The sequence below is a fragment of the Pristis pectinata genome, chromosome 12, assembly GCF_009764475.1.
Source record: "Pristis pectinata isolate sPriPec2 chromosome 12, sPriPec2.1.pri, whole genome shotgun sequence".
NCBI lineage: Eukaryota > Metazoa > Chordata > Chondrichthyes > Rhinopristiformes > Pristidae > Pristis > Pristis pectinata.
Window position 1 is genome coordinate 32,588,849 of NC_067416.1, and position 19,204 is coordinate 32,608,052.

Genomic DNA, 19,204 nt, shown 5'->3' on the forward strand with positions numbered 1-19,204 from the left:
TATGCAAGACAAGTTTTTCACTGTACCTTGGTACAAGTGACAATAATAAACCAATACCAATACCAATATATGAAGTGCAACTTTCTTAGTTCTTGAGTAAATCACATTAAGATTTGGTAGAGCTGGTCTTTCCTCTCTGTATGACATTTACTATGGAATAAATACTTATTGTCTTACATGCTTGATCCTGGAACCTCCATGTATTATAGGAATATTACGCAAGGTTACAATTGTTACAATTGTTACAAAAGTTACAATTGGGTTGGTGGTTTTCAGAGTGGGGGATGCAGATATCTCTGGGTCTGGGGTAGAACAGAAGTTTCTCAGGATGTAGTCAATGGCTGTAATAAAACATGCTTCCATTTAACTGAATGTATAAAATGCAGAATAATCAATGGTGAGAGAGTTTGTTAAAATGGAGTGATATACTCATGGGATTCCGATGTTTTATACTATGGTTTTCTATACTTGCTGGGAATCTGATAGCTTACCTTGGATGTCAAATAACTTATCATCAAATGTGGTATTTAACAGTAGCACATTAACACAAGTTTGTAGCAGGGTCATTAAGAAATCACTAAGCAAGATGCTGCAGATGCTTGAAATCTGAAATAAAAACAGAAAATTCTGGGAAAGAAACAGCAGGTCACAGGGGCACCTGTGGAGAAAGAAGCACAGGTAACATTTCAGAGGGAACATTTCTTGTGCAGGGACTGGAGCATTTAGGAGACAGCAATTCTGATGTATTCGTTAGCACAAGTTAATTATGATTAGTTTCAAGAACCAGCTGAAATTAACCTGCAATAATCCAAATCATGTCTTCCCTTTTAAAGGGCAGGTGAGCACTGAATCCAACCATTGCTGAGATCAGTGCATCATTCAGTAAGCATTATTTATAGAAGGTTACAAAACTTATTTTTCTGAAGGCCACTCAAGCAACTGCATAAGTCCAAGACTTATAGTTTCTTACCCCTGTCAATCTGATTCTGCTCTGGCAATAGACTCCTCTGAGTCCAATAATTGACGACCAATTTCCTGCAGCTTTCCAGCAGATGGAATTCATTGCCACAGACAGCTGTAGAAGCTAAGTCACTAGGTATATTTAAAGCGGAGGTTGATAGGCTCTTGATTAGTAAGGATGTCAAAGGTTATGGGGAGAAGGCAGGAGAATGGGGTTGAGAGGGAAAAATAAATCAGCCATGATCGAATGGCGGAACAGACTCGATGGGCCGAATGGCCTAATTCTGCTCCTGTGTCTTATGGTCAGATACACTGAGAAATCTGCCCACTGAACCTGTACCAGTTCAGAGCTGGGACAGGTGCAGTGAATTGGTGCCACAGTTTGTTCAGCAGTTAGTCCTACTATCTCACAACTCCAGAGACCTCAGGTTCCAGTTGTGTGAAGTTTGTTTGCTCTCTTTGTGACTGTCTGCAATTCCTTCAAGTGCTCCAATTTGCTCCCACTTCCCAAAAAACACTGGTATGTTAATTGGCTACTGTAATTAACTTCAGTGGAGATCACTGGCAAAAAGAATCAAAAAGAAGCTGATGGGCATATTTGAGAGAGAATGAGTTACAAGGGTACAAGCAAATGAGGGGTGTGATGGGACTAATAGGATTAATCCCCTGGGAACTAGTATAGAATTTATGGGGCGCAAGATCCATTCTCCATTCATTTTAATGGTGAGGACTGGCTCTGAGAGAGATAAATTACCTGAAATGTACCTGCACCTTTTTTATTTATTGAGTTAACAAATGTATTCAATTGGTTTAAGTGTTTTCTAGTGTTTTATGTTCTTATTATTTTGAAAACATTTACATTTTTAATTATATTAATTTTTAATAGTTTTTGACTGTTTTTGAATGTTGTGTGCGACAGAAACATTCACAGGTATTTAAAGTATTTTCACAGTTTTGACAGCTGACACCTGGGCCGTGGCCTAGTCAGCTGTTGAAACATTTTGGGAGTGGGGGGTGGTGACTTACCATTTCCAGCACAATTAACCATCAGCAACCATCTGTGGGGATCAAGTTGCTGCTCCAGATAAGTGTGTGGTAAAACAGTGAGTGGGACACCAAGCACGAACAGCCTGCTTTATGGAGGTGGGTTAGATTATGAAAGTTCAGGCAGGAAAGCAGCAATCATTCTACCAATGCAGACTGCTCTGGACAGAGAGGAAGCCCAGAAGTGGCCAAGAACCAAAGAGAAGTGCAAGTGGGAGACACTGAATGAAAGAAAGAAGTACCCAGGTGAGATCCTGCTGCCAATGCAAAAAAAAGTCATGATCTCATATGTCTGATCAACATCAGTGGGGAAAGTAATCCCAACTACCAACAGATCAGACTCTCTCACTAACCACATAAACTCATCCTACATCTTGCAGGCATTTCCAGCTATTTAATGATATCATCTACATTCTTTGCAACATACAGGCTGATCTTTCTCTCCATGTAGCACTGGGCTACTGCAACAAACTGGAAGACGGACACTACCAAACTAGGAGTGCTGCAGTGTAAGCTCTGATTTCTGCTGCCTAAGCTCAGCTTGCCGCTGTCATTGCTCTGAATTATACTGTTTACTAACATTTCAAGAGTTTGCTCCAGTATTATGCCAGATATCTAGGCCAGCTAATTCCCTGCTTTGAGCCAAGGGCAATACAGTGGAGACTGGTTGTCATTCTCTGGAGGGAACAAGATTTGTGATCCCACCACTACCACTCCATCAGTGTCCTTGGGGTTGGCCACCAGCCCATTGGCCCAGCCTGCTGCCACTCCTGGTGAGAGAGTGCAGCCTGTGGCAAGTCCACCAGGGCTCAGAGCTGCTCACAGTCACTCTTCACAATCACCTGCAACCTCCTCCACAGCAAGGGAGCAGCCATCCACCAGCTTGTCTGCAGCACAGAAACATAAAGGCAGACAAATGTACATGGCTGACAGAGACATTCAGGAGTGATCAGTAACCATGGCAACTGTACCTCTAAGGAGATGTCAGTTTCTCTTAGTATGTGGGCTGTAGGCATCACTGGGAGGTCAAATCTATTTGGCACTGAGAGTGGTGAGGAGTCATCTTAAAGTGACATTGGTGAGAAAACTCCATTCCCTGCTTTTGTGGGAAGAGTTCCAATAGGGTGAATCAGTGAACACACAGGAAAACAAATGAAAGGTTTTGACCCAAAACATTGACAATTCCTCCCCCCACGCCCAGCACAAATGTTGCTCAACCAGTTGAGTTCCTCCAGCAGATTGTTTGTTGCAACAAATATATAGTTTCAAGAAAGGGTGTTGTGTGACTTGGTGTCTACTGGAACCAAAACAACAGCTATCTGTGTCTTTCTAGTCGCTACTAAATGAAGTTCCTTCTTTTGATGGGAAGGCATTGCGTTACCATGGGACTGCAACAGAAACTCAAAGTGCTTCATGGGATTGTCACTGCAGCAGACAGCATCATGCTGATCAAGGTAGAGCATTCTTCAGTGTCAGAGCTGCACTCATGCAGATAAGCAGAGACCATCATTCAGTATCTTTGTAGTTGTACAAAACTATTGCCATAACTTGTGCCTTTCCGATGGAGTGACAAAGAGTTGTATCTTTCACTGAATGAAACACAGCCCCCAGTATCCCCCATCACTTTACATCCACGTCTTCTTATTGTTGACACTTCCACTACACACAGCAGTTTATCCTTGATGATTCTGAATAGTTTTTAAATCACCTCTCAAATTTCTTTCTAAGGAGAAGAGCCCCAGCTTCTCCAGTGTATACATTAACTCATCCCAGAACCACTCTCATAAATCTTTTCTGTCACCTTTCTAGGAACAGCACAGTGACCAGAATTAGATGCTCCAATTGCAGCAAAATAACTGACATACAGAGGTTGAATATAATTTACTCACATTTTAATTCTATCTGTTTATTAAAACCCAGGTTCCTCAATGCACTTTAACTCCTCTCATAATCTGTCCTGACACATTCAAAGATCTGTGCAAGTATACAACTAGTTTTCCTTCCTATTATAGCCACTTTAGAATGGACCCTCACAATTACATTGCCTCTCCTTATTCTTCACACCAATATGCATCACTTTATGCTTCTCTCTATTACACTTTATCTGCCATGTACCCACCTGTTCTATATTCCCTTGAAGTCTTTCACTGTTCTTAATATTTACCACTCCTCCAAGTTTTGTATAATCTGCAGATTTTGAAATTGTGCTCCGCAACCCAAATCCAAGTCATTAATATATAGCAGGAAAAATCAGTGATCCTCGTCCAAACAACTATTCACCATTACTCTGTTTCCTGTGCCTAAGCTAATTTTGTATCCACTGCACCTTTTATTCCAAGGGCTTCATTGAAAAACCTATTTTGCCATTGACTTTTTCTTCCCATGTTCATGCCAGTTACATTGTAAATCACAAAAAAACCCTGTCAAATATGAAATATTGTGCCCATGTTTGAGGAAGAATCCAGCCTGTGCTACACAAGTGAGGGACGGTGTGAAGCACCATAGGACAGCCTCACACTTCATCTGAAAAGACTGCTTCTTCCAAGTGCAATCACAGACTTCTATGTGTTTTGACTTGGCTGGAATAATAAATGTACAAGGCTCATAGTGGGTGGACACCAGCTAATTACTTACATCATGAAGTAGGTAGGAATAAACAACTACTGAGTTTCTGCATGTTTTATGTCACATTAAACTGAAACTTGATTTTTTTTTCATTTATCACAGGTATCCTGAGGGTTAAATGTATAATTAAAATGCATAAAAAGTCATCAGTCCTGCAAGTATTACCTGGAAATGTAAACATGGTTGAAGAATTCAGACAAAACTTCTTTAGTCAAGGAGATACTAGAATGTGGATCTAGCTGCTGATAACTGATGTATTTAAAGGGAAGGCTGCCAAGGGAACAGAGGACATGTTTATAGGGTTAGATGAAACAGGATGAGCAATGAATATACACACCACAAACACTGACGAAGTTCGAGAAGTTAATGGTCAATTTGATTCTGTAAATTCTACATAATTTGATGAAATATTTTATTATTTGCTTGCCCTGATGCTGTACTTCTGTACATTGTTCATATTGGTGATGATATAACATGTAATCGATATCATACCAGATTTGCAGCTGACACACTTGGACGTTCAGAACACTTAAACTTTTAGTTCATCTGTGATGTAACAAATGGAAACTCATAATATTTTACAATTTTTGCAATGGGACTTATTGGAACAATTCTCTGTTTCAAAGCCGGCATGAATTCGATGGGGCGAATGGCCTCCTATGCTGTACTATATACGAAATTTAAAGAGGCATCTGAAAGGGTAGTTTCCCTTTTCTTTTTCTACATTCTCCTTCCCTGCCGATCTGTTCCTCTCATACAGTTTCCCCCAACTCCTCCCTGGACTAGTGACAGCCTGCCCAATTGACAGTTTGCTCCTAGATTGAAACTCGTGGTTTGTGGGAATAGATCTACAGTGCGAAGGCTTTGCCCTGACAGCACTTTCCTGCCAAGTCCCTCCATCATCCTCTGACGGAAGGTTGTTCTCGCTTCATGTGATGTGCTTGGGACAACTCATCTGTCTGTGTGAGGTACCACATGTTTACAATTACACGAAACATGGCCACAAGTGTTACAAGACACCAGAACATTTTACTTGCAAAGTTGATTTGATGCAATAAGTCCTAAATGTAGGATATTTGCGCCATATACTTTGAAATAATGTCGTTGTGTATGTTATAATGTATTTTATGTCCAATGTGGTAATTTAAACTGTATTCCTAGTTACTTAAATTGTAAGGTATTATTAGAGCAAATAAAACCGCCGAGACACAGGGATCGCTCATAAAATTTATTTCTATTTGGACATTTCGTCAGTACAGATCTGTCAACTCCACAAAGGGACGCGTACTTTACATTGAGTGTAAATGACAGACAAACGTAAATTAGACCACACACGGTGAGACCCTTGCATAATAAAAATAAATATTAATACAACCTCAACTCGAATTTCATATCTCCTACTCAGCCAATGTATTATTTTGTCTCCTTATCTGATCTGGCTACCCATGACAAACAGTAGCAGGCTGCGAATTTAGACAACATCTCAGTTTCGTTGCTGGGTGATGGCTGTGGCCCTGCTGTGTTTGGGTATCTGTCAGATTTCATCTACGTGTCCACTCGCTCCAGTGGCGTCACTCGCCGCACTGCATGAAGCCAGGGTGAATTAGCAAACTGAAAGCAGCCACTTGGGGACACGTTTGTCAAACCCAGAGGCTTTGTTTACTAACGGTGCGCGGCCCAGGGTCTCCCCTTTACCAGATTGGTGGGAGGTATTGATTCGGTTCATGGAACCCCTCCCACAGAAGCACTCCCAAATTCGCCGTCATATTTGAAAGGGAGACGACCGGTGTTACGACAATTAAATCCAGCAAATAAGAGGTTGGTGGGACGATTAAACACCACTTAGCACAAAGACACTAAAGGTGGAATGCCGTAATAGTAACACAGAAAGCAGAAATGACAAAAGATGCGCGGATGCTAGAAAGTGAAATACACTCGAAAAGCTCAGCAGGTCAGACAGCATCCGCGGAAAGACACATTACCATGCGGCTTAAAAGCGGTTTATGGGAAACTGTCGAGGAACTTAATCCCTTGCAGGCTCTTCTGCGCTTGGAACTATGTTGTTAACGTCCTTTTAAACACTTGCAGCCCTTTTTTTTCACGGCGTGGTGTGATCAGCGATATCCACTTACCACGGTTCCAGTATTTCCGCAAACGGTGACTGCATCTTGTGCGGGAAGTGGATCAAGATCTGATGAAGTCATACAGAATCTTCGACCTGATAAATAAGATGGACATTCTGATCTAATTTTTTTTTGTGTGTACCGATGACTAATCGATCTTGCAAAAGAGATTCGTATTAAATTTAAACTGGGATGTAACGGGAACTGGCACCCAGTCCGCACTATGTTGCTGACTTGACTGCGAGTCAAGGTGAACTGCAACATTACTGCATTTTAGGCATACTTGTCTCGGCTGGGCTGGAACATAAACATCTCTGGAATCCAACAAGACAGCTGTCACACAAAACATGAGGTGGCAACGTGATTAGCATAGTTTGCTTCTTTGGTCAGTTCTAATAGCACACGGATCATATTTCAGATGTTTCATATATGTCGTTTTGTCTGGTTTGAAGGCGTCTATCACCCCCGGTTAAAAAGGTCTTGTGACATGAGATCACGCCTACCACTATGCCCGGAATGACGAGGAAGCTGCAGCCGCTGACCGAACCCTGGATCCAACTCCCAGCTTGGAACATGATCTCATTCAGAGGCACCGGTTTTATATATAAGGAAAGTTGAGGCTGGGAAACTCATCAGACGCTAGCAGTTTGCTACCGAGGAAAGTCAGCTGCATTCAGGGAGTTCTTAGAACCACCGACAACATGGTGATGCTACGAGTTGAAGATCTGGTAGGATCTTTGTTGCATCCAAACTGTAGTATTTAATTAAACACAGTTTTCTATTTCTATGCATGTCTCTGCTAAGGGTAAATATCCCACAGTGGATTTTTTTAATTTAAAGTTACCATGTCTATAAAATTATGGTGCTTTTGTCAGTTTTAAATATAGAATTCGTTCATGGATCATGAAGCGATAATGGATCAATCATATATGCGAGTTTGCATTTTTATAATATCATTTATAACTTTTAATAAGTTGGGTATTTTATAACAGACACCAATATGCTGTTTAATAAAATGTAATCATATAGAATGACAATGATGGTTCTGGTTGGGGGTGTTTCCCCCGGAGCGGAGGGGAGTTAAGAGCGGACCTGATTGAGGTATATAAAATTCTGAGGATTATAGATAGGGTACACTGCAGGAAACTATTCCCCGTATCAGATCAAACTAAGGGACATAGATTTAAGGCAAGGGGTAAGAGAGTTAGAGGGGACCTGAGGGGGACCATTTTCACCCAGAGAGGTGAGTGCATGGAATACACTGCTGGAGAGAGTGGTGGAAGCAGAGACACTGACAACATTTAAGAAGTGTCTTAAATCGCCCAAGCATGGAAGGTTATGGGCCAAGTGCTGAAAGAAGGGATGAATACAGATGGTGCCCACTGGTCAGCATGGACGTGTTGGGCCGAATGGTCTGTTTCCATGTTGTGTGACTCTATGCCTGTGATGACTTGCTAAATTCCGGGGATACCTGAACAATTATTTATTGGTGAGATGAAGACAGAAAATGCCAGGCCAGGCAGCATCTCTGGAGAGAGAAACAGGGCTGACGTTTCAGTCAGTGCCCTTGCATCAAAATGGGAACGACTTGGAAATAAGATAAGTTTAAAGTTGCAGAGAAAGGGGAAAGAGACAGAGAGAACAAAAGAGAAGGTCTTTGAGAGGGCTGGGACCAGGAGAGATTGAATGGCGGAGATTCCAGCTGAAAGAGGGTGGTGAATGGCAAACTGGTGATGTTCGCAGGAGAAGACGAGTGGAACCTGAAATGACCAGAAGGGGAAAGTCTGGTTAGGATCCACATCCCTGCGCCGCTTCTCGGAGAGGATGCAGTCACAGCCGAGGGCGGAAGCACTGGCTCCATGGTGAGATCTCGCCAAATCACGCTGAAAAGACCAGTGTAAATGTACTAATGGGGGGTAGATACACACTGAACTTGGACAACGGGTTTTAAGCCGGCACAGGTTAGGCAGAAATTCATATGCTCTCTGCAGAGTTTGCACCCATAAATCCGACCAGCTATGAATGCGGATGTGAATGGTTTTTTAAAGTATTTCAGATAGGCATAATGAATAGTTCGATTGGGCTGGGATATATTCATCCGCTATAACATGTCTTGAATCTCGAATTTAGGAAGCGGGAATTGGTGTGAACGCAGCTCTAATTAGGCTGGGGCAGCGCGCAGCGCCGAAGCGAACTTCTTCCACCAAGTTCATGCTGTGCCTCTCCCACCAGGTGACCGGCAAGAAGAGCTTGGCTAAACCCGGGGGATGGGAGGCCGGTTCGCGGAGTGTGCAGGAGGAGTTCGGAAGTGGAGGATACTGTTCTGCGGTGGCGATCGAGAAACAAGATGATCTGAAGACCCAGACAGAGCCATTCCCGTTCATACCCAGCCACCAGCACCAGAAAGAGAAACTCCAGCCGGTGGCACACAGCAAAAATGTACGTGTAATATGCCTGAGTTCAAATAACTGGAGATTGCCAATACTCTTTCTGCAGTTCACGTCGGCCCATTGCCTTTGACTATTTGCAACCTCATCCCGTTCAAATCACATTTAGTTGACCTCTCGACTCCTTCGAGGGTTTCAATGACGCTTTCTTTTCATTCATCAGTGATTTATTGTTTTTAGATAAAACCCCTGGATCAGAGACTGAAGCTTGAAACCATAGATGATCTTCAATTCATCGTAAGCTTGAAAAAGAAGCAGCAGCAATCCAAGACCATCGCCGCGGAGCCCCCAAAGGAGCAAGAGCCGGAAATTATAGTAAGTTTGAGGCATTGGACGAGAAAATTAAACAACAACTGGACTCGTTCTTCGAGAAACTAACCCGCGCTGTGCTCTGTCCCAGACCGAACCTGTAGATGTGGAAACTTTTTGGAGGGCGGCACTGGACAACAAGCCCCATGTGGTAGAGAAATACCTTGCGGATGGCGGCCAGCCGGATGTATGTGACCAGGTAAAAGGACCCAGTCCTATCAATGGAATGAGGCTTGTCACTCCCGCTTTGAACACTGTTGGGGGGTGGGGGGGTGACCTACCAGGGGAAATTCGCAGTGACCGGGTGTCTGGCACTGAGCCTGGTCGTGTGGTGCAGAAGGGAAGAGGGGAGAAGAGGAGAGCGGTAATGACAGGGGATTCAGTAGTAAGGGGGGGGGGGGGCAGACAGGAGGTTCTGTGGACGTGAAAGGGACTCCCGGATGGTATGTTGCCTCCCGGGTGCCGGGGTCTGGGATGTCTCCGATTGGGTCCACAGCATTCTGAAGGGGGAGGGTACATGTTGGTACCAATGACGTACGTAGGAAAAGAGAAGAGGTCCTGAAGGGGGAATATAGGGAGCTAGGTAGGAAGCTGAAAAGCAGGTCCTCAAGGGTAGTTACCTCTGGATTGCTGCCTGTGCCACGCGCCAGTGAGGGTAAGAATAGATTGACTTGGCAGATGAATGCGTGGCTGAGAAATTGGTGCAGGGGGCAGGGTTTCAGATTTGTGAATCATTGGGATCTCTTCTGGGGAAGGTACGACCTGTACAAAAGGGACAGGTTACACCTGAACTGGAGGGGGACCAATATTCTTGCTGGCAGGTTTGCTAGAGCTGTTGGGAAGGGTTTAAACCAGTTTGGCAGGGGGTTGGGAACCCGAGTGATAGGTCAGAGGTTGGTGCATTTAGTGTACCAGAAGATGCAGTGTGTTGAAAGACTGTGAGGAAGGATAGGCAGTTGAAAGGGCAAAATTGCAGTCAGTTGGATGGACTGAAGTGTGTTTACTTTAATTCAAGAAGTGTCAGGAACAAGGGGGATGAACTTAGAGCATGGGTAAGTACATGGAACTATGCCATTGTGGCCATTACAGAGACTTGGCTGTCACAAGGGCAGGGATGGCTGCTGGATATTCTAGGGTTCAGATGTTTCAAAAGGGACGGGGACAGAGGTAAAAGAGGTGGGGGAGTGGCTTTGCTGATCAGGGAGAGTATTACGGCTGTAGAAAAGGAGAATGTCCTGGAGGGATTGTCTACTGAGTCAGTGTGGGTGGAAGTCAGAAACAGGAAGGGAGCGATCACTCTATTGGGAGTATTCTGCAGACCCACCAATAGCAGCAGAGACACTGAGGAGCACATCGCAAGGCAGATTTTGGAGAGGTGCAAAAATAACAGGTTGAGATAGATGGGGCAAAGTTTGTTAGGTGTGTCCAGGAAGGATTCGTGACACAGTATGTGGACAGGCCGATTAGAGGAGAGGCCATTCTGGACCTGGTACTAGGCAATGAGCCTGATCAGGTATCAGCTCTTGATGGGACAGCACTTTGGAGACAGTGACCATAACTCCTTCACCTTTACCATAGCCTTGGAGAGGGATAGGAGCAGATGATATGGGAAAGTATTTAACTGAGGGAGGGGGAATTATGATGCTATTAGGCAGCAACTTGGGAGTACAAATTGGGACCAGATGTTCTTGGGGAAGTGCACAATGGAAATGTGGAGGTTGTTTAGGGGGTACTTGCATGGGGTTCTGGATAGGTTTGTCCCATTGAGGCAGGGTAAGGATGGTAGAGTGAAGAAACCATGGTTGACAAGAGATGTAGAATATCTTGTCAAGAGGAAGAAAAAAGCTTACCTAAGGTTTAGAAAGCAAGGATCAGACAGGGCTCTGGAGAGTTACAAGGTAGCCAGGAGGGAGCTTAAGAATGGATTTAGGAAAGCTGGACTTGGGAGACCGGGGCCGGATGGGATATATCCAAGGTTATTACGGGAAGCCAGGGAAAAGATTACTGTGCCTTTGGCAATGATCTTTGCATCCTCACTGGCCACAGGAGTACTGCCAGATGATTGAAGGGTGGCAAATGTTGTTCCTTTGTTCAAGAAAGGGAGTAGGGATAACCCTGGGGATTACAGACCAGTGAGTCTTACTTCAGTGGTGGGCAAATTACTGGAGAAGATTCTTAGAGACAGGATTTATGGGCATTTGGAGAAGCACAGTCTGATTAGGGACAGTCAGCAAGGCTTTGTGGGTGGCAGGTCGGGCCTCATGAGCCTGATTGAATTCTTTGAGGATGTGACAAAGCACATTGATGAAGGTAGAGCAGTGGACGTGGATTTTAGTAAGGCGTTCGATAAGGTTCCTCATGGAAGACTCATTCAGAAAGTCAGAAGGCATGGGATTCAGGGAAACATGGCTGTGTGGATTCAGAACTGGTTCACCCATAGGAGACAGAGGATGGTTGTAGTTGGAGAGTATTCTGCCTGGAGGTCGGTGAACAGTGGTGTTCCGCAGGGATCTGTTCTGGGACCCCTGTGCTTTGTAATTTTTATAAATGACTTGGATGAGGATGTGGAAGGATGGGTTAGTAAGTTTGCAGATGACACGAAGGTTAGTGGTGTTGTGGATAGTGTAGAAGGTTGCTGTAGGTTACAGCAGGACACTGATAGGATGCAGAGCTGGGTTGAGAAGTGGCAGATGGAGTTCAACCTGGAAAAGTGTGAACTGATACACTTTGGAAGATTGAATTTGAAGGCAGAATACAAGGTTAATGGCAGGACTCTTAGCAGGAACAGAAGGATCTTAGGGTCCATGTCCGTAGATCCCTCAAACTTGCTGCGCAGGTTGATAGGGTTGTTAAGAAGGCGTATGGTGTGTTGGCTTTCATTTGTCGGCGTTTTGAATTCAAGCGCCGTGAGATAATGTTGCAGCTCTATAAAACTCTAGTTAGACCACACTTGGAGTATTGTGTTCAGTTCTGGTTGCCTCATGGTAGGAAGGATGTGGAAGCCTTAGAGAGAGTGCAGAGGAGATTTACCAGGATGCTGTCTGGATTGGAGAGCATGTTTTATGAGGATAGGTTGAGTGAGCTAGGGCTTTTCTCTTTGGAGAGAAGGAGGATGAGAGCTGACTTGATAGAGGTGTTCAAGATGATGAGGCATAGATTGAGTGGACAGTCAGAGACTTTTTCCCAGGGTGACGATGGCTAGCACGAGGGGGCATAATTTTAAGGTGATTGGAGGAAGGTATGAGTGGCACATCAGAGGTAAGTTTTTTACACAGAGAGTGGTGGGTGTGTGGAACGCACTGCCAACAGAGGTGGTGGAGGCAGCTACATTAGGGACACTTAGGAGAATCTTAGATAGGCACATGGATGATAGAAAAATGGAGGGCTATGAGGGAGGAAAGGGTTAGATAGATCTTAGAGCAGGATAAAATATAGCACAACATTGTGGGCCGAAGGGCCTGTACTGTGCTGTATTGTTTTATGTTCTATGAAATGAAACGTCTTTTTTTTTCTGCATACAGTTTAACAGGACTGCCCTGCACCGCGCCTGCTCAGAGGGAAATGAAGAGATTGTGCTGAAACTATTGGAAGCCGGAGCCTCCACCGAGTTTCGCGATATGGTACAGTATTGATCTATTTATCGTGTATATCGATCAGACGTACCCGCGGGTGAAGTGACTGATGCAAACACCTTGTACTTCAAGGCACGCTTTGGCTTCAGAGCCTACTAAGTTTAATAGTCGATTACAATGACTATTCAAAGTGCTTGCCAATTTTGTTGTGGGTGGGAACAGATCATGGTTTACGTCATCACATCATGTGATTGCAGACATTCCCTGTAGCACTTTGATTCACTCCGCCCAGGACTAACACTGGCGCAATCTTGTTTCTGGTACAGCTCGACGCAACAGCAGTCCACTGGTCCTGTCGCGGAGGCAGCCTGGAAGTTTTAAAAACTTTGTTAAATAAAGACGCAGCTGTAAACGCGAAAGACAAGGTGAGCAGATTATCCACCTGATCAAATCTCTCACCAAGATTTACCGGCAGTAAAGCTAATTTGACAATAACTCCTCCCTTTTTTTCTACGATTCCTACAGTTATGCAGTACTCCTTTGCACGTCGCTGTCAGAACCGGACATTATGAATGTGCTGAGCATCTAATCGCGTGTGGAGCAGATCTGAGTGCCAGAGACATTGTACGTATCAATCGGTGTACTAAAGAATATTTATTCGTATATAACTTTTTTCCTGTAAGAGCTACAAAAGACTAGATTGTAATACAATGCCTTACTAAGTAAAAGAAATCTTGATGAGCCGGTGATACCGTGATGATGGGACTTTAGAATGACGACTGATTCATTGTAATGCCATTGGAGAGCAGTCCACTTGTGCCCCACCTGGGATAGTGCAAGGGAAAGGGCGTGGGAATACAGGAATGTTAATCAACGTTTTGTTACTTTATCATGGGGATTTATATTGCAACCGATATAGTTTGAATGCGGCATATTTGTGTTGTTTGTTCCTTAGCAATATACAGGATATTCTGATCAGTTTCGTAGATCCGATTTTGCCAACTTGATTCTAACACTGTTGGTTTTGGTGATTGATGCATGTTCCGAAGTCTGAAGTGTTTTTGGGCTACTGGAAGTTAGTCCCGAACCATTCTAGACAGAGAGTCCTCCAGTCATGTTTTGTGGATGTGTCAGTAATTTGGTCAATGGTAATTAACCATCGTCTCTCAAATGTCGTTCTCTGAAGGAAGGGGACACGCCTATGCATGATGCAGTACGACTGGGCCGTTACCGACTAATGAAGCTCCTGATGATTTATGGAGCCAAACCCACTTTAAAAAATTGTGTAAGTACAATAATCAACAGATTCCCCTTAATCTTATTGGATTTAAACCTGAATTGGTGGTTGGGCTCTTTAGAGGTTGGTTTTGTTAAAAACATTTATGACGCATTTTGAAGAGATTCTGTAGATGATTGATGTGCTGGCCAAAAACTAACTTAAAGCCCATATGAGAAGATGATCGATGTGATAAGCTACTGTTATGAGGGTTTTTCCATTTTTCTTTTTTTTGTTAATCAAGTCCTTCGTTAATGTGAATTATTCACCAGATTGCACCACGCTATATATTATAGTGCCCTGGGAATTTGGTGCTTAAACCTTGAATTGTAGATAATTTGAATTAGGTAACTTAAAACGGCAAAAACTGGAGTCACTTGTTTGACTTTAAAGGCAGCAACTCCTGCGATGCTGGTGTGGAGTTGACACGTTTGAGTTACATGTGGTTACAATCAGAATAGCGGGTTGTGTTATTCAACAGCCTCGAGGGGCCGAGTGGCCTACTCCTCTCCTAATTCGGATGTCCGTAAGTTTACAGAGCCAGATATTGGATAACACAAGAATGCACTTGAAGTCTGCGATGAGCAACTGATTGCTGTGCCTGCCAGTGTTAAATTTAACATATGGCGTGCTCATCCCTAGAGCACCATGATCACACAGACAGGTTCCATAAAGTCTACACATCCATAGCATTTATCTAAATAGAGCTGTTTACATTGAATTCAGCACATACAGGCTCATTCTAATGGATTGCCTGCATTTCTCGTATTTCCACACTTTCTACAATGCGGACTTGCAGGAAAATAAATATAAACCTCAGGACCAATCATCCCGGTGTGCAGTCCCGACCACTGCTGCCGGCCTTTTCTGCCAACACCGCCGTCCCGCTGCCGGGATATCCATGTCCCAAGGCCGGGTGCAACCGGTAAACCCCTGGGTCCAAGTACCACTGTTGGGCAGCAGAAGCCCCTTACAGAGCGGAAGGGAGGAGGTGCGTGCGTGTGTGTGTGCGTGTGTGGAGAGAGATAGGGTGAAGAGAGCGTCGGGAAGAAGGGGAAGGACGATCGAGGAAGAACAGAGAGGGAGAGAGGTAGAAGGGGACATGCAGCTGGGGCTCAGTTTGTTCCGTTGAGCACACCTCAACCAAGGATTGGGGCAAGTTCTCCCACCCTGTTCTCTCCACTGTCCTCATCGCTCTCCCCACCCCACTACCTCTCTATACCTGATTTCCCCGTCTTTCTACTCGTGCCACTCTCTCCGACTCCCACAATCTCCCCTTCTCGGAGCCGAGTTCTTTTTTTTCCTTTTGTGCTTTTCAAAAATATTGGTATTTCTGTATCCACGAAAGATTCAAAACACAAGTAACTCACTTTTTTATGTTAGCAAACGATTTTAAAACATTGACAGCACAAATAATGCTATAATTATGTGTAATGCTGTATTAATAATACAGCAACTGAGAAATGTGGCTAATTTTGGATATTAAACTGGCTAAGGTTCTGTATTTTTCTATATTATTTTAAATATCATGCTTTGAAGTTTGCTTTTCGAATCATAGCCAATTTCTTCAGGGATGGAAACATTACCAAGTATTTGAAATCTCTTGTAAACTCAAAATATTCAAAAAGCATTGGCAGGTACGTCAACATGGTGCTTGGGAAAGCTTTGGGAGACGTAAATTAAGTATAATGCCGGAATTGTCTGCGTCCTGAACACGATCAGTTTGTAAGATCAACACACATTTGTCTTGTATCAACAAAAATAAAATAATAAAAAACTCAAAGAGCAAGAATGCAATAAATTATTAAAGGCAGATGCTGAAAATGCCATAGACCAGTCAGTAGTAGTGGGGGAAAAATATGTTTCAGGATGCAGCCTTTCATCAGAATCAAAATTATGAAAGATAAATATTTAATAGAAGGGAGAACAGGGTCAGGCAGATGTCAGTGGACTGATCTGTCATCAACTTAAAATAACAGTTGTTATCAGATTTCTTTTACATCAAATAAAAGAGAAGTATGAGAGAAATTGAAGATTTTGCAAAGGCAACATGCGTCAAGATAGTGGAATCAACGAATGAATTAACAGATAAGCACTCCTGTGCATTGTAATAATGTAGTAAAACCAAGGAAATTTTGAAACTACATTTGTTTTGCATTTAGAATTTATTGGCAATTCAGTGCTTTGTTGCATAATGTAATTCCCGTTGTCTTGTTACAGAACGGACAGACACCACTAGATCTTGTTCTTCAGTGGCAAACTGGCGCAAAGGAAATACTTAACCAATTTATGGAAACCTCGCAGGTGTCATCAAAATGAAATTTGCTGTGCCGAAGAGTAAAGCGACCCTCTTCCCTACCCCCTCCTCCACCCCCAAGGATGCCGGGTGCATTCTCCTGCTCTGAATTTGCGAGAACTTCGACACATTCACCACATGCGTAATAGTAGAAACGTTCAATCATCAAAGCTCAATATAACATTGAAATTGCTTCAGTTTATGGCCTATTGAAACTTAACTAAGAGAAGTGAAAAGTCAAGGCTGTTTTTTTAAATGAAGACTCAAATTCCTGCTGACTTTTTCAACTGTCAGTAACAAAGTTTATTCTGAAAATAGGAAGTTGAAGGAACAAGACTGCGGAACACTGAAGAAATGGAAGTCGGAGTGGTTTGCGTACAGAGGATTGATGTTTTAGAGATAATGAGTGGGACAAGGTGCTTTAAGAGTTTCACTATTCTATAATTAATTAGCAATGGCGAAACTATGTTCTATTACCTCCCCTCCATATATATAAGATGGCAATTCAGCTATTAAAAATAATTTCTTAATAGGTGGATTTGAAAGTGGGTTCTTAGATGGAATTTAGGTATGGGTGAGACATGTATGTGGAAAGTCAAAAATAAGGATACACGAAGGTTATGAACTGGAACTTTATGAAGTAATGGATTATATTTATGATGTAAAGTTTGTACATTTGTTTTAAATTTGTAAATTTTGTACACTTTAAGTATTTACTGTTATTTATCTGCAACTTAAGAGAAATAAGGCTGCTTTTGCAAGTGTGATACGATTCCAAAGATTTAAGTAAGAAAAATTGTATGTTCTATAATACTAGTGATACAATAATGAACAATTGGAGGCAAGTCTCCAACCTGGATAGTGGTTCCTGAGAGCAGGAAGACTTGAAAATCTGGGATGTATATCAATGGTCATTTGGCAGAATTGAACATAACTGCAGCACAAATGTGACCAAGACCTTTGGTCATCATGGGCAAGATCGTGCATTCAGCCAGTGCTTTTGGATGTTTGTGGGTGGTCTGCCCACCAATACATGCATGTGATCTGAGGTGATGTTGTAGAGTCTCATAATGATTACCCTCATGTCTTCTGCTCAAAAAGTGATTTCTCATATATTTAAAGTTATATTATGACTTATATTAAAATAGGTATTGTACTATTTTTTCCTCGGATTTATTCAAACATTGAAAATCATATTGTAAACAGAACAAAAATAAATGTATGATTAAGATCTTTTCCATCATTTCATGCATGTTGGTAACTATATCTATATTCACATCAGTTGTGATATTTATGGAGATGAAGGATTCAAAAGCCACAGGCCATTAAGATGACAATGCTACCTAGTAAGCAGGTGTGATTAATTCAAATAACCAATTAATCATCTGGAGCAAGGCTACAACTGTCGAATAAGTGTGTGACTGAGCAAAGATCCAAATAAGTAGATAACTAATAATTCCAGAAACCATGAATAGAAACTTTGGTGATCAAACTGAAAAGTTGAATTAACACTTAGAATCATCCTTAATTTTGTATCTAAGCCTCAACTTAATTCCCTTACATGAAAGTTGTTGTTAAGGTCATCTCCAGTGATGGGCTTCCTACGCATGTCTACAACAGGCCCACCAATTCCCACACCTACCTAGAACATTATTTCCAAAATTCCATTAATTTTCCCAATTTTCTTTTTTTTCCCTGGTGATGCCACTTTTCCAAACTGGTGTTGAAATGTTCGGAGTTAAGGATTACTTCAATCCTTTTGTTTGTTTTTGCTTTCCTGGCCCATGAAAGGGTACTCCTTTCCCTGCCAGCACCCCAAGTGTCCATCTTTAATAGTTTAACCCCCATTTCTGCTCCCTCTAAAACCACCCTGTTGGAAACTGCATTCTCTCTGCCCTCCATATGTTGATTCACACTTCTATCACCACTGCAAAATGCGGTCTTTCCAATTGCATCTTTCCATCAAAATGCAGAAGTTGCAACAACTATTTACCCTTCCCTCTGTCCAGGCCTCAAACACTTCTTACGAGACAGTAATCGACACATTTTCTCCAAACTTGTAAATTGGATCATGTGGTTTTGTTTTGGTCTCCTCTTTTGGGGAGACGAAACTCAGGATTATGTAACAGTACTACCAAATACTTGTCTGCAAGCCCAAGTGGTTGTCACTTAATTTATCATCGTACTCCAATTCTGGCCTCCACCTTTGACCTTTTGTCAACCGTACTCCATCATTCATTTAGGAAAAAATTCAGTTATCTGCCTTTAACAGTTTACATTAAAATAGTCAAAGAAACGTAGGAGCAGTGGGAGCTTGGAGTGCACACCCATGATTCCAAGGTAGCAGGACAAACAGATGAGATGGATAAGAAACCACAATGTACTTTCCTCCAACATAAGAGCAAGGAGGTCACAGCAGACACAAGAGACTGTAGGTGCTGGGATCTGGAGCAAAAAACAAGCTACTGAAGGAAGTCAGGTGGTCAGGCAGTATCCCTGGAGCCAAAGAGATCGTAGTTGAGACCCTGCATCAAGACTAGGTCATGGCAGAA

The 19,204-nt window shown here is 42.8% G+C and overlaps 1 protein-coding gene across 1 annotated transcript; it reads left to right on the forward strand.

The window, feature by feature from the left end:
* The first annotated feature begins 7,420 nt into the window (after positions 1 to 7,420).
* On the forward strand, positions 7,421 to 18,389 carry LOC127576762 (ankyrin repeat domain-containing protein 1-like). The gene is made up of 9 exons (XM_052027480.1): positions 7,421 to 7,480; positions 8,985 to 9,191; positions 9,380 to 9,514; positions 9,600 to 9,707; positions 13,030 to 13,128; positions 13,407 to 13,505; positions 13,606 to 13,704; positions 14,267 to 14,365; positions 16,577 to 18,389. Exons 1-9 carry the CDS (start codon positions 7,454 to 7,456, stop codon positions 16,673 to 16,675), a joined length of 972 nt encoding a protein of 323 aa, XP_051883440.1. The 5' UTR covers positions 7,421 to 7,453; the 3' UTR covers positions 16,676 to 18,389.
* Positions 18,390 to 19,204: the final 815 nt, after the last annotated feature.